The 15781-nt window shown below is 44.9% G+C and overlaps 1 protein-coding gene across 1 annotated transcript in view; it reads left to right on the top strand.

Annotated features, from left to right (window-relative positions):
- The window catches only part of LOC147106640 (uncharacterized), a 230370-nt gene that overhangs the window by 145078 nt on the left and 69511 nt on the right, over positions 1 to 15781 (top strand). The window contains exons 6-8 of the mRNA XM_086008498.1: positions 2335 to 2451; positions 3457 to 3582; positions 9129 to 9254. Of these exons, the coding sequence (XP_085864624.1) occupies positions 2335 to 2451; positions 3457 to 3582; positions 9129 to 9254 (369 nt within the window). The remainder of the gene's footprint in view (positions 1 to 2334; positions 2452 to 3456; positions 3583 to 9128; positions 9255 to 15781) is intronic.

Raw genomic sequence — 15781 nt, 5'->3', positions numbered from 1 at the left:
AAAAGCCTGTGTCAGGACAGGCCAAAAAGGACAGGGGTTAGGGTGGAATGGGAAGGACACCTTTGCAGCTGGGAAGGACTCCAGGTGTGTCAGCGAAGACCACAGAAGGGACTATGGGAGAGCGAGTCAAGTAAGGCCATTAAAGTGAGCAGAGTGAGTTTGGGATGGGTACTTATGGGAAAAAAAGGTTGAACAATTTGATTCCTCAGAGGGCTGGGGACTAACAAGCAGCACGTCCAAAATTGAAAGTGGAGGGGCTTGCCGTGATTGACATGAATAGCAGCCAATTAAGAGGACCTGATGCATTCACAGAGAAAAAAAGGTCAGCAAAGCCTAATGCAATGATATCAGTTACACCAAGTACTCTAAATTGAGCTTTAGGCTCAAGACACAGAAGGAGACTTCATAGACAAAAATATTTTTGAGGAATTTACATCATGTGTAAAGATAAGCATTTTATTCAGAATTAATTACTTTTTATAGGTTTTTAATATTATAAATGTTACTTTTACCAGTAATCTTTCAGTGGAAAATTCAAACTAACTTCACAAATTTGCGGCGTGTTTGAATTAATTAGACTTGTGCTTTCTTTTATTAGTAAATGCCCTTCACTGTTCATGCTTCTTTTATTGCTTTCAAACGTGCTTGGTTTCATTTGGTAGGTTATTAGTTGCCTTTGTCACTTTCTGTTCATACTTTGCCTTCTGAGTTCAGATTGGGTGTTTTTTTTTACAATTATGAAATTGTAAAAGTGTAATGCCTAAAGTGTGACACAGTAAATTTTACTTAACATAGAGGAAGTGATGGAGAAACAGCAAGATGGCGATTGTAACGATCAATTTTTAGGAAAAGTCATAGATGAGAAAAGAGCAATGCATGTATTGTTTTTAGTATTGCCGACAATGAACACGTACTCTTAGTGTGGTCTGATCACAGCATTACAAGAGTTTAGTATTACCTCAGTAGACTTTCAAACTCTGTTTACCATTTGCTCATGAATTTTAACTGTCTTTCACACAAGTCAATGTTGGCATTGGGTGACATGTTTCAGCATTAACATAAATGTGGCTTATTATAATTTGAGAAGATTTTGGTGTTTACCAAAATCAATTCCAGATTGTACGATAGCAAAATACTGCAGATGCTGGAAATCCGAAATAACAACAGAAAAAGGGTTAGTCCCGAAACGTCGACTCTATTTTCTCTCCACGGATGTTGCCTGGTCTGCTGAGTTTTTCCAGCATTTTCTGTTGTTATTTCAATTCCAGATTATATAGCTTTACCTACAGACACGTCAGCATTACTCCTCTACTGTCTCTATTTAACCCTGTCCAGTCATCAGCAAGCACTTTCATGATGCCCCATTTCTGAATATGTTCAGCACCGTACAAAATATTACTGTGCCAACTTTCATAATCTTTTCAACCATTATGAGGCCTTAACTGCTGGACCAAGGCAATTGCCGACAGTTTCTGAACAAGCTACTTAGGTGTCTAGACTGCTGCTGAATTTGATTCCAGGTGGCCTCGTTCCCTTAGCCTCTCACCAAAGTGTCCCAGCATGACACACAAGGTGACCACCTTTTATCAGCCTAAAATCAGTCGGAGCAAAGCTTATGATGATTGACAGTAAGAACAGCAAAAATAAACAGGAGCAAATGATCCATGTTTGCAATAGTGTTAGTCAGGCCATGGCTGGAAATCTAGATTCAGACTGTAATACTGCTGGTAATCTAGATTCATATTGATACCACTAGAAGCTGGATGAAGAATAGGATACTGCCAGAAATCTAGACTCAGACTAAAGTACCTGTAGAAATCTGGATTATGATTAAGATAGTGTTAGAAATCGGGCTAGGGCTAAGATACTGTTAAAAACCTATATTCGGGTAAAAACACTGGTAGAATTCTAGATACACAGTAACATGCCTTTAGATGCATTAAAGAAATCTAGTTTCAGACCATGTTAATGTTGGAAATGGAAGTTCAAATCAAGATCCTGCTAAAAAATCTAAATGCATAGTAACATACCTCTAGAGAACTAGATCCAAACTAAGATACTGTTCAAAATAACAATTCAAACTAAGATACTATCAGAAATTGAGATTCACATTGAGGCACTACTAGATACCTAGATTCTGAATAAAATACTTCTTGAGATCTAGATGGAGACCAAGATCTAGATTAAGACAGAAACAGTAGAAGTAATGTAGATTCAGAGTAAAGTGCCGATAGAAATGGAGATATAGATTAAGATACCATTAGAAATCTAGATTGTGACTGAAGCTTTACGATTCAGCTGTCTCTAACTATATCTCTGTTTCCTTGCTGTAAGATATTGATGAGTGTAAGGAGGACGTCTCCCTTTGCAACAGCCGTTGCCTCAACACTGTGGGATCTTATCGCTGTGCCTGTGTGGAGGGTTTTCAGATGGTCGAAGGCCAGTGCCTTGGTACTTGATGTTGTTTTATCTCTCAAACATTTGTTGGGTGCAGTACTGATTGATGCAGTGTTTTTCAACATTTCTCCGTTTTAACTCTTGATCCATTTGTTGCCTCTGAGTCAGATGGTTGTGGGTTCAAGCCCCACTCCAAAAACCTGAGCTCATAATCTAGTCTGTCACCAGTGCTGTACTGACGGAGTGCTGCACTGTCGGTGGTGCTGTCTTTCAGATGAGAGGTTAAACTCAGGCCTCGTCTGCCTTCTCAGGTGAATGTACAAGATTCCACAGCACTATTCGAAGAAGAACAGGGGAGTTCCTGTGTCCTAGCCAATATTTAATCCCTCAATCAATATCACTAAAAGATAGATGATTTGGCCATTTAATTCATTGCTGTTGGTGGGAGCTTGCTGTGCGCAAATTGGCTGCTGCGCTTCCTACATTACAACAGTCATTACACTTCAAAAGTACTTAGCTGGCTGTAAAGTGCATTGGGACATTCTGAGGTCATGAAAGGTGCTATATAAATGCAAGACTTTGTTTCTTCGCATCTCTGCTACCTGACCAAGAATCAAAATTGGGAGATCCCTGTAGCATGGCTCATCTTTTCAGTGCCTAAACAGCTGAGTCATCGGCGGAGCCCAGAATAGTTGTTTAATGGAGATTGCAAAAGAAATGGCTCATCAGCATTTAAATGTAAGAATCTGTTTAATGTCTGTGCCTCACTGGAGGCTGCATAATCTTCACAGAAGTCAAGAAACTTTCTTAAGGTTGAACTTATTTTGAATGACTCTAATAATCTTTGCTAAATTGAATTCCGCTTTGATAATACAAACCCCATTTAAATTAGCCTGAATATGTAACATATCCACCCCCCCCCCCTCCACCCAACTCCCCAGATACACAAAAGGGGCTGAAGGGTGTGGCTATAATTTTGAGTTTGTGATACCCTCTGTAATTATCACAAACTTTAAAAGCAATGATTGATGCGAATTTGCTGTTTTGTGTCCTTTACAGATTGGGATGAATGCTCAAATCACAGCCGGAGGACCTGCCAGCAAACATGTATTAACGTAGCAGGGAGCTTCTTTTGTTCCTGTGACAGTGGATATTCACTTGCTGCTGACAGCTTTTCCTGTGTAGGTATGTTAAAAGATGGGACTTATGAGTGAAGAGAGTCAGCACAGTCCAATCCCTGGTGAGGTGCATAGCTCAGTAAAAATAATCTACAATATATTAAAAGTTTTGTGTCTAACACACGCTTCCTGTCTGTCACACTTTTGAAATCACACTTTGTTAATTGTGTCAAAATAAAACAGCAACAATTTAAAATTGAAGATATAGGGAATATAAAAATTAAAAGCAAGGAAAGCAGTTATAAACCACAAGAACTTATAAAAACAAACAATCCTGATTGACCAATTAGGATTACCGACCAAAATCTAAAAAAAAATGAATAATGAAATCATACGAAGTGTTTTTGAAAACATTTTCACCTGCCATTTTTCTCAGTAATTGAAATTTTGAATGTCTAAAAATAAAGTTTTAAACAAATTAAAACATAAAAAATGCCATATTTTACAATAACATGATTACATTTAGCCATTGAGTTATCTTTTTTATGGCCATTAGTACCTTCAGTAAAATTCTTTCCTCAACATTTCCCAAAGGTCTATGCTTATACTTGATATCTTTGCTCAAAGCTGTTACTCTTAGCTGAAGGTGGATATTGGAGTCTGAGCATAAGCTGTATGCACAGTTTCCCAGGGTGCACCAGTGTTATTTAGTCAACCCAAGTGCCAGAATGATTCTTTTCAGCTTCCAGCTTCCATATCGGTTGTGTTGTTTTTCAAAATTATATGATTGAAAAACTGGAGGATTAGTTTCAAAAGCTTTAATCAGGCAATTTTTATTGAATGAGTTTTAAAACAGAGAGACTGTATTACTGTTAAAGAGAAAGGACGGAACTTTCACTTTCATAATGGCTGCAGCGTATCCACCGCCTATTATACTCCGCGCCCTATTTTCCTAAATGGGAAGGAAAGTTGGGCAGGGTGTATATAACGGGAGGCTGATTCATTGCCACCTACTATATATCCCACTGAAGTTGAAAGTTCCACCCAGAGGGAGTGAAAAAACAAAAGATATTTTAAATATGACAGATTGTACTGATTGCAAACCTATTGCAGATTTTGTTCATTTGTTTTACTTCAATGGAGCATAAAATCGGGCGGGTTGTAAAACGGAAATCCAACCTGAACCTGCTCCGTTCCATGCCAGGCGGGTTAGCTCAAAATTGCAGCTATAAAGTTCTTCCCCAAGGTGGGAAAAGTCCAGTTAGAGGTTGAACCTTTCCAGGCCATCCTCGCACTCCTCATAGTGACTAGTATCAAAGTGACATTGATAGAGTCCAAGGATATGCTTATTGCTCAGCCTCTCCATCGTAGGTTGCACAAGAGTCAGGGAGATTTACCCCTTTCCCACTATGAGATGGGTTATGGGGGAGGTGTCCAGATGAACACCTCATTTCCGAAACTTGCATTAAACAGCGATTGATATTTTATTGCTTTGTGCTACGAGGTGCCGCTCACTGTTTGTCTGTTCATATTTGTTTAAAAAGTTGTTTAAAAAGGGAGGAGTCATGCTGCATTCTGCTTGCTGTGAAGGGGAAGTAACACCATCCGGCTGAGTCAATAGCATTTTACCCAATACCACAGTGTGGGAAAAATCTATTGATTCCAGTTTAGAATTTGTCTTTGCTCCTTGAACCATGAACAGAGTTAGTTAATAAATTAGGTTTTTACTGCCAAATTATTTCTACTCAGTATTATTTTCCAGTTTTTACAATCCTGCTACTGATTGTGCTAAGAGCCATTCAGATCCTCATTATCAGAATAACATCTGGTAATGTTCTGTTCAGTGGATAGATGTCACCCTCCATGAGTCTGATGGGATAATTCATTAACAATGAACACTGTGCAATACGCTCTCTCAAATACTCTCAACAATAATTGTAGCTGAGAAAACTGCCCACTGGTTAGTATAACAGTAAATGCTATGAATTCATGTGGTAAATGTTGATGTTTGGTCTGGTAAGTGTACTAACTGCTAATTGTTTCTGTAATAAGTGATAACTATCAATTTAGTAAGTCCTAATGATTAACTTAATGTTAATGGTTAATATAGTAAATATTTATAGTTAGTGTATTAAGTGTTAATGGTTAATTTAGTAGATCCCAATGATTAATACTATAAGTGTTAATGATTAGTGTATTAAGTGTTAATGATTTGTGCAATTACTGTTAATGATTAGTTTACAAAACAACTTACAATTACATTTTGCCTTATGATGTTTTGAGAACATCCCAAAGTGCATCACATTTAAAGAATTACTGAAGTGTAGTCACTGTGATTATGTATGCAAACATGGCAGCCAATTGTCGATGTTGGTTGAGTGTAAAATTATAGCCAGGACACCTGCAGACCCAGCTTTTTTTCAAGCAGTGCCATGGGATATTTTATGTCCATATGAAAGGGGAAGGCAAACCCTTGGTTTAATGACCCACTGACAGACAACACCTCTGATAATGTAGCACTCTCCCACGACTTGACCTTGCCATCTCTCGTGGCTTCGCTACTCCCATCGTGTCAATCGCAGATAAGGCCATCTCTGACCACTTCCTTGTATCGCGCTCCACCCACATCCCCCTTCCCCCACCCAACCCTACTTCCTTCTGTGTCTGCCCCCGGAAAAAACTCTCTCCCAGCTCCCTTACAACTGTACTTACAAAACCCCAACTGTCTTGGCCCTGCATTCACCACGACATTTCTGCAGCTACCAATCTGCTCAACCACATCCTCACAACCACCTTTGATGCCCTAGTCCCTATTAAAACCATTACTCTCTCTCACCCTGGCCGTTGTCTAGTAAGACCACATCTTCGCTCCCTTAAGTCCAAGGGACGCAGACTTGAACGGATATGACGGACAACTGGTTTAGCCATTCACAGCCATTCACAGCCAGATCTGGCTGGACCACATAAAGCATTATTGGGTCCTACTCACGCCTGCCAAAACTGCTCACTATTCCAGGATCATTCTGGAATGCAAAGATAATCCCCAGCTACTATTTTCTACTGCTAACCATTTTCTTAAAACCCTGTCTCCTCCATACTCACCTCCAACAACAAGTGTGAGGAGCTCATGGATTTTTTTGCCTCTAAGATTGAGACCATCCGTTCAGCTGCCTCTGCCACTTTCCTTCTTTCCCCTAGCCCACCAGGCCAAACTTCCTCTAAGGATCCCCCCTGCTCTAGCCCTGAACTCACATCTTTCTCCAGTTTCTCTCTGATCTCTCCTCATAACCTCTCTGCGCTCATCTTGTCCATGAAACCCACTTCCTGCTCCCTCGACCCTATTCCCACCAAACTGCTGACCACCCAACTTCCTTTTCTGGCTCCTATGTTAACTGACATTGTTAACGGTTCTCTCTCCTCAGGTACTGTCCCCCTCTCCTTCAAATCTGCCATCATCACCTCCTCAAAAAAACAACCCTTGATCCCTCCGTCCTTGCAAACAACCACCCCATCTCCAACCTCCCTTTCCTCTCCAAAGTCCTTGAACATGTTGTCGCCTCCCAAATCCGTGCCCATCTTTCCCGCAAATCTATGTTTGAATCCCTCCAATCCGGTTTCCGCCCCTGCCACAGAACTGAAACGGCTCTCATCAAAGTCACAAATGACATCCTTTGTGACTGTGACAAAGGTAAACTATCCCTCCTTGTCCTTCTTGACTTGTCTGCAGCCTTTGACACGGTTGACCTCTCCCTCATCGTCCAGCTGGGTGGGACTGTACTCGCCTGGTTCCATTCTTATCTATCTAATTCTAGCCAGAAAATCACCTGCATTGGCTGCTCTTCCCACTCCCGCATCCTTACCTCTGGGGTCCCCCAAGGATCTATCCTTGGCCTCCTCCTATTTCTCATCTACATGTTGCCCCTCGGCGACACCATCCGAAAACACAGCATCAGTTTCCACATGTACACTGATGACACCCAGCCTCTACCTCACCACCACTTCTCTCGACCCCTCCACTGTCTCTAAATTGACACACTGCTTGTCCGACATCCAGTACTGGATGAGCAGAAATTTTCTCCAATTAAATATTGGGAAGACCGAAGCCATTGTTTTCGGTCCCTGCCACAAACTCCGTTCCCTAGCCACCAACTCCATCTCTCTCCCTAGCATCTGCCTGAGGCTGAACCAGACTGTTTGCAACCTTGGTGTCATATTTGACCCTGAAATTAGCTTCCGACCACATATCCATGGCATAACTAAGACCACCTATTTCCACCTCCCCAACATTGCCTGTTTCCGCCCCTCTCTCAGCTCATCTGCTACTGAAACCCTCATCCATGCCTTTGTTACCTCTATTATTCCAATGAACTCCTGGCTGGCCTCCTACATTCTACCCTAAGTAAACTTGAGGTCATTCAAAACTCGGCTGCCCGTGTCCTAACTCGCACCAAGTCCCGTTCACTCATCGCCCCTGTGCTCGCTGACCTACATTGGCTCCCGGTTAAGCAGCGCCTCGATTTCAAAATTCTCATCCTTGTTTTCAAATCCCTCCATGGCCTCACCCCTCCCTATCTCTGTAATCTCCTCCAGCCCCACAACCCCCCGAGATATCTGCACTCCTCAAATTCTGCTCTCTTGAGCATCCCCGATTATAATCGCTCAACCATCGGTGGCCGTGCCTTCAGCTGCCTAGGCCCTAAGCTCTGGAATTCCCTCCCTAAACCTCTCCGCCTCTCTAACTCTCTGTCCTCCTTTAACACACTCATTAAAACCTACCTCTTTTTTGCCCTAATTTCTTATGTGGCTCAGTGTCAATTTTTTTGTTTTATAACACTCCTGTGAAGTGTCCTGGGACGCTTTACTGCAATACAAGTTGTTGTTGTTGGTGTACTATACTGCAGTGTCAGTTTAGATTATGTGCTCCTAGGATGGCGCTAATGATGTTTAATATTAATAGTTAGTGTAGTAGATGTTAATTGTTAGTATATTACATGCAGACGATTATTCTAGTAAATATTAATGATCAGTGTAGTAACTGTTGAATGTTAGTGTAGTAAATTCTAATGGTTGGTGTAGTCAGTGCTAATGATTGCTGTGTTAATGGTATAGTATGTTAATAGTTAGTACAGGATAGACCTTGATGTGCATAAATTGACTGCAGCCTTTTATACATTACAACAGTGACTACACTTCAAAATTACTTCATTTGGCTGTAAAGTGCTTTTCACGATCTCAGGATGTCCTGACATCGTGAAAGGCGCTATATAAATTCAAGTCTTTCTTTCTTTTAATTGTTTGTTTAATGGGTCCGAATGATTATTGAAGTAAGTGTAGTGGGTGTTGATTAGTGTTAGTGTTGAGTGTAGTCCCTGCGGATTAGTACTGTACATACTAATGATTGTGTAGTAAGTGCTAATAATTACTGTAGTGTTAGTGGTTAGCATAGTAAGTGATGATAATTGGTTTACTAAAAATTGATATGTGTAGTAAGTGTTAGTAGTTATTCTAGTAAATGCTAATAATATGTAATAAATGCTGATTTTTAGTGCAGTCAGTGCTGATGGTTACATTCCTGAAAGCCGTGAAATTTACTGTGCCTCTTTGTGATTTTAGATGTAGATGAGTGTGAAATACATGGGGACACACTCTGTGAGCACAAGTGCATTAATACTATGGGCAGTTTCAAGTGCATGTGCCCCCTTGGCTACGAGTTGCTCTTCGATGGACAGAGGTGTGTAGGTACGTGTCTTCTCATTTTCTACTTTATAAAGCACAGTGTGGTGCCATAATGTTCATAAAATGACCAATAACTCATCACATCTTTAGCCTCTAGCATTTACGTCATTGTGCATTGCTTGAATATGGTGCATTCAAAATTATTCTCAAAGCCAACTCGATGCAGCAACTGCTGTTGTAAAGTCCTTTCTCCGCACTCTTGGACCTGATATTCTCAAAGCCAGAAAAGCAGCTATTCGGCTCAGCTCCAATCTGGCAAGAGTGAGGCTGGTGAAACTCCATTTGTAATCACAGGAAGTGATGCGGAGATTTTCAGATGCACAATTCTAAAGAATGACCTTGCAAACCTTCAGTTCCATACAATCTGGGATAGACTTGCCCCTGAATCTCTAGGTAATGTGGAAAAAAGACTCAGATTGATTCCCTTACTGATTGCACTCCCTGGCTCTGCTTGTCGGAGGACCATAGATTTCTGGTATTAGTAAAAAGAATGTCGGGAATGCTTGAAATCTGAAATGAAAGCATCTGAAGAAGTGAATGTTTTGTGTATAATTGTGATGAAGGGGTGCCAGAATATTACATTATCTTTCTCTTCAGATTCTGGTTGACATGCTGTCCATTTTCAGCATTTTATGTTTTTATTACAAATGTATGAGTAACTAAGCGAGGCCATCTTTGTGCTGCCCATAGCAACATCATCTGCAAACATTGGGATCCATATGATTGCAAACATTAGCTCTCCAATATCACCCTCAACAACTGTTAATATGCCTGTCTGACATCAAGTACTGGATAAGCAAGAATTTTCTTCAGCTCAACATAGGATGGACTGAAGCTGTCCTAATCGGCTCCCGTTCAGAAACTTTGTGCTTCAGTCATTGATTTAATCCTCCTTTCTGGCTGCTCATCCAGGCTGAGCCTGAGCTTGTACACCCTCAGTGCTGTGTATGCCCTTAGCTGAGCTTCAAACATCATAAATGCCTCATCATCAATACTATCCACTTCCAACTCCATAATATCGGTCAGATACATCCACCCTGAAATTGGCTCTACACACCCCAGCCATCCACTCCCATTAGGCCTGACCTGCCGATCATCTCCGTGCAGATGCTGGCTGATTTTCAGCCTTCCAAATCAGGCGCGCTACAGTGGGGCACTCATTTGATGCCTGCAAAATGGTTTGGGCCCCCCCGACGGTGGGCCACAGTTTAAAAAATAACAGCCGGCTGCTGGGCCTCTCTCTCTGCTAGAACGTCAACTTGTGCTGATGCAGGTACAAATGATGAAAACAGTTTCTGACAGTATAATAGCATTTTCATTTCAGTTCAAGTGGTAGATTAGGTCTGCAAACCGAATTTAAAATAAAATACTGCAGCAAGACCTCTGGGCCTCCTCTACCCAACAGCTCTCAGAGGCCGGTGCCAAAGGCTTAAACTATTGAGCAGCGCTGAAAGCCAGCTTCAGTTAAGCCAGATGTTTCCAACCTTTCCTACTCTGAATGATGTTTAATCCTGTATTTTATTTGGCCTTTGTTTCTCTACTTAGACAAGAATGAGAGCTTGGAATCATACTATAACTCTACTTGTAGCTGTGGGAGCACAGTAGTAAGTCATTGCTTTGTGTGCGAGTCAGACATGCACCTCAACCCCCATGAAGTATTTGAGAAGGTAGCAGATAACGGGCAGAGTTCATGGTGCAGTACATTTGTGGTGAAGTACCAGGATAACCTTATGTCACATTAGAATAAAGTAAAAAAAAAGTTAATTGAGAGATAATATGTGCAGGATCGCCCACATTGAATAAAGGTTTATAATCACAGAGGGAGACAGATCCCAGAACTTTTCAAATACATGGATCTGTGTTTAATTTTAAGAGTGATCTACATCAAAACACCTTGTAGAACCAAAATGAGTGAATGTTACACTTACTGAGCAACACTTGTCAAGTCTCAGAATATTCAGGAGTTCATCGGATAGTGTTGGCCTCTGATACAATAGCTGGAATGGTGACAGGGGCTTTCACACTCTTAATGTGTGAAGAAGATTCTTAAAATGTTGTTGTTGCATGAATCAGTGGTGATTTGTGTGTTGTCTGAAGGTGTCGATCCTAGGGATGGAGTCAGGGGTGGTGAAAGATGAAAAGCTCCCACTCCCATGGGTAACGAGACTGATTTTAGTTGCTTGAGTTCAGTTGAATGCACTGTGACAAAATAGGAGCTTCTAGCCCGGAATTTCCTCGGAGCTGATCTTGCTCCACTGTCGTAACTTCACCAGAAGTGCGGCGTAAACGGGATTTCCACCGCACTTCCGGTAAAGTTATGGCGGTGGAGCGAGAGCAGCTCTGAGGAAATTTCAGGCCAGTGTCTTTATTTCATTCGGTTTGTTTGTTTAAAAAATAACTAAGGTTCAAAATAGAGGCTGTTCTCTCTTCACTAAGTTTCGAAATGGAAGACAAGAAATGTTTAGCCTGCTAGTGATGGAGCAATGCCAATTTGGAAATCACTTAAGATGAAGTTACTCTGGCGGCTGGAATGGCATGTTTGAAATGTTAATACTTGCACAGACAGGGCTGTAATTTCCCATTGTCATCAGGTGTGAAGCTCAGCCTGTTACTGCGCATTACCAGGTTGTCTTTCAAGTTGTAAAAACTGTTAACATCTTGGATACTTGTCTACTTCAAAGGAAATTTATGCACATGAAAAATATTACAGTTCTGGCTGCCAGTTTTTAGTTTGGTGAATACATTCAAGCTACAGAAGTGCAAAATAACAACAGAAAATGCTGGAAAAAATCAGCAGGCCAGGCAACATCCGTGGAGAGAAATTAGAGTCGACGTTTCGGGTCTAACCCTTTTTCAAAACTGGAAAGGAAATGAAATAGATCGAAAGGCAGGGCTGAGAGAACAAAAGAAGTGAAGAGACAGAGGTATTCAAAAGGAGATGAGATGGTGATAGGACTAGTGGAGACAAAACACGGCTCAGATTAGGTGTGAATGTCTCTTCACTTCAAGGTACAAAGAGTTGGAGACCACAGAGCCGCCTCTGTGGTCGAGAATCGCTTTGCCCGATTAAAGCGAGTCTGATATCCCATTTGAGAGTTCAATATTTAGACCCTTTTTCAGTGGTATTTCCTTTAAAGTTTCTGCTGATGCAAGTTAATTATCCCTATTCATCTTTCTGCTGACCTCTGCAATTCTTTACTGCTACATCAGCTTGTAATATTCCAGAATCTTGGCCTAGAAATTCAGTTGCGTTCGCCAGCCGTTAACGCCATAAGAGGGGTAGATTTCCAGTGCGAGGCACTTAGCGCCCAGGCGCAGGCCGGTCTGCGCCAACGCCCAACTTCAGTTGACATTTAGCGCCGGCGCAAAGTGTTTGCGCCCGCTCAGCTGCGCGCGCAGCTTATGACGTCATTTCGTCGTGCAACGCTGTTTGTGCGCCCCAAACCGGAAATTCAGTGGCGCCCGCCCAATGTGGGCGTGGCGCTGTTAAGAACTGTGAAGTGGAACGCAGCAGAGGCCCTGCGGGCCTCGGGGAGCGCTAATTAAAGGGCACTTACACTGAACTATAAAGGCCAGCCATTTTGCTGCAATGACTTTAGTGCTTTGGATTTCTGGACAGAGACCAAGGAACAGACCTTACTGATTTGGGACAACATAGGAGAGGTATTTTTGGCTTCTGGCCAGAGCTTGGAAATTTGACTCTTTGTGATTTCACTGTTTGCAAGTTTATTATGGGGGCTGCATGGGGTTCCAACCCTCAGTTCCAGCATTATGTGCGAAGGGCTCGCAGACGCTGTGTGAGAGGGCCAGCCATGCCTAGACGCAGAGGGGCCATCAGGCGTCGGCAACGTAGGCCTTACCCACTCACGGAATACCGGCAGCAGGTGTCCTATCTCACCATGACTGCCGCGCATTGTGTTAAGAGGCTGCGCTTCAGAAGGGAGGTGGTTGCAGAGATCTGCCAGCTGCTTCACAGAGATCTGCGTCCACAGCTGATGTGCAGGACCTCTCTGTCGGTGGAAGTGAAGGTCACGGTGGCTCTGAACTTTTATGCAAGCGGCTCCTTCCAAGCCGCTGCTGGGGACATAGCGAACATCTCCCAGTTCGCCGTGCATCGCTGCATCCGGCAGGTCACCGATGCCCTTTTCGCAAGGAGACACCAATTCATCTCCTTCCCCATGACCCTAGAGAGGCAGGAGCAGCGTGCAGTCGGATTTGCCAGGATCGCCGACTTCCCCATGGTGCAGGGCGCCATTGACTGCACGCATGTGGCTATGCGGGCACCTATCGACAATGCCGAGGATTACCGCAACCGGAAGGGCTACCATTCCCTCAATGTACAGCTGGTGTGTGACCACAGGCAGCGCATCCTAGCTGTCAATGCCCGCTTTCCAGGAAGCAGCCACGATGCATTTATCCTGCGCCAGACTACTGTGGCTGACATGTTCGAGGCACAGCCTCCACCAAGGGGATGGCTTATTGGGGACAAGGGCTACCCTTTGTGCACATGGCTCATGACCCCGCTCCGCGCGCCCAGGACCCCTGCGGAGGAGGCATACAACGAAAGCCATCAAGCCACAAGGAACATCATAGAGCAAACGATTGGCGTCCTGAAGCAACGGTTCCGCTGCCTGGATCGATCCGGCGGATCTCTACAGTATTCGCCGGATAGAGTCTCCCAGTTCGTCGTCGTTTGCTGCATGCTGCACAACCTGGCTATCCGCAGGACTCAGGCACTGCCACCTCACGTTGGGCCACCACCTCAGGAGGACGAGCAGGAGGTCCATGAGGAGGAGGAGGAGGAGGAGGAGTACCAGCCCAGAAGGGAGCCACAAGGTCCAAGGGCCGTCCGCCGGCGGCTTATTGAACGACACTTCTAGGCCCCCTGTCAGGGAATGGCTCGTGGCAATGAACGCACCTGAATGCAGCCGCTCCGCAAGCCCTCAGCCGGTTAACGCAACAACCACTTGAAACATGACACCTGGACAAGCTGAATAAATAAAAAGCTTTATTTAACAAACTCAGGGCCCTTCCCACATGAAACAGAAAAACAGACAAGACCCCCAAAAAACAGTGAAAAACATATCTCACTCCCACAACCTGGGGAGGAATAACAAAACTTGTCAATCCAATTGGCCTTCATCTTCGGCCTTTCCAAAATAAGCCCCCCCCCTCCAGAACACAAACACCCCCATATAAAAAAAACAGTTGCCGACACCCTCTACTTAGTGTGCCGAGAGGGCGAGTCCTTGTGCAGGCTTCTCCGGCCCCTGCCCGACCTGTTGCTTCGCCTCAACCTGGGCCCTGTGGGTGTTGGAAGGCTGGGGGAAGGCTCCTGAGGGCCGCAATGCGTAACGGCAGATGCCCTTGGGGGTCGGCCTAGACGAGGTCCGGCCCTGGAGGGTCCGGCTGCTGACTGCTGCAGCTGTGGCTGGGCAGCATCAGTCTCTGCAGCAGCTCGTCGCACCTTGGCTGGGGGAGTGGCAGTGGCGGCTGCAGCAATGGGGGCAAGCTGGCTGATGCCAGGCGCTCGCTGGTCGCCAGAGACATTGGCACTCGGCCGGGCTGGCACTGCAGCAAGCACAGCAATCTGGTGGAGGCCAGACCGCTGTGCTGCAGCAGGGCGGCGGGTGCCCTGTCGATGCTTCCGTGACACAGCGAGTGTGGCAGAAGTGAGTGCCCGAACTGCCCTGTTCTGTGCCCGCATCAGATCAGCCAGTGTCTGCACGGCACCACTCATGAACTCGCGACTCGCGTCCTGTGCTGCCGCGAGTTGGTCGACACCCGTGGCCTGTGCTGCCGCGAGTTGCTCGACACCCCTGGCCTGTGAGTCCCCGAAAGCAGCCACACTATGAGCCAGGGACTCAATGGCCTGAGGCAACTGTCCCACAACCCCCATGAACTCGTTGTGCCGCCGCTCGGAGGCCGCGGACATTTCATCAAGGAGGCGCACCTCCTGGGCGAGGACCGTCTCCAGACTGGAGGGCGGACTCTCCATCTGGGGAGAAGGCCGCCGAGCTGCCCGACCCTTCCCGCCTGCCTGGACGCCACTGGGCCCAGGAGCTGCACCCCCCTGCAACACTTCCCCCTGGCTCTCCTCCAGGCAAGACGTGTCCCCTCCATTGCCATCCCCTGGCGCGGATGAGGGTTCCCCCGATGTGCCGCCTTCCTCTTGGTCCTCGTCGTCCTCCTCTTCCGAGGGACTGGCACTCTCAGCTTCATGGACCTCCTCCTCACCAGCTGAAAGCAGGAAGGCACAAGAGTAGCTTTAGAGTGAGGACAGGGCGTCAGCGAGGGAGGCATGAGTGGTGGCATTATGCGCATTGGTCGGACAGTGGCAAAGGATGTAGATCTGAAGCGCAAGGGGAACGAGAGAGGTCCAAACGGTCATGTCCTTACCATTGGGGCCCAGCACAGGGTCGGCATCTCCAATAGCAACGGGGCCAACCACCTGGCCACGCATGAGTCGAGCCACGCGCTCCTCCAGGTCACTGAGCTCCTGGAACTGGCCACGGCCTCCCCCGGTGACA

The sequence above is a fragment of the Somniosus microcephalus genome, chromosome 15 (genome assembly GCF_052327205.1).
Source record: "Somniosus microcephalus isolate GS21.2 chromosome 15, FLI_Smic_1.0, whole genome shotgun sequence".
Classification (NCBI taxonomy): Eukaryota; Metazoa; Chordata; class Chondrichthyes; order Squaliformes; family Somniosidae; genus Somniosus; species Somniosus microcephalus.
Note: the sequence above shows the minus strand (reverse complement) of the source record. Positions and strands in the feature narration are given on the sequence as shown.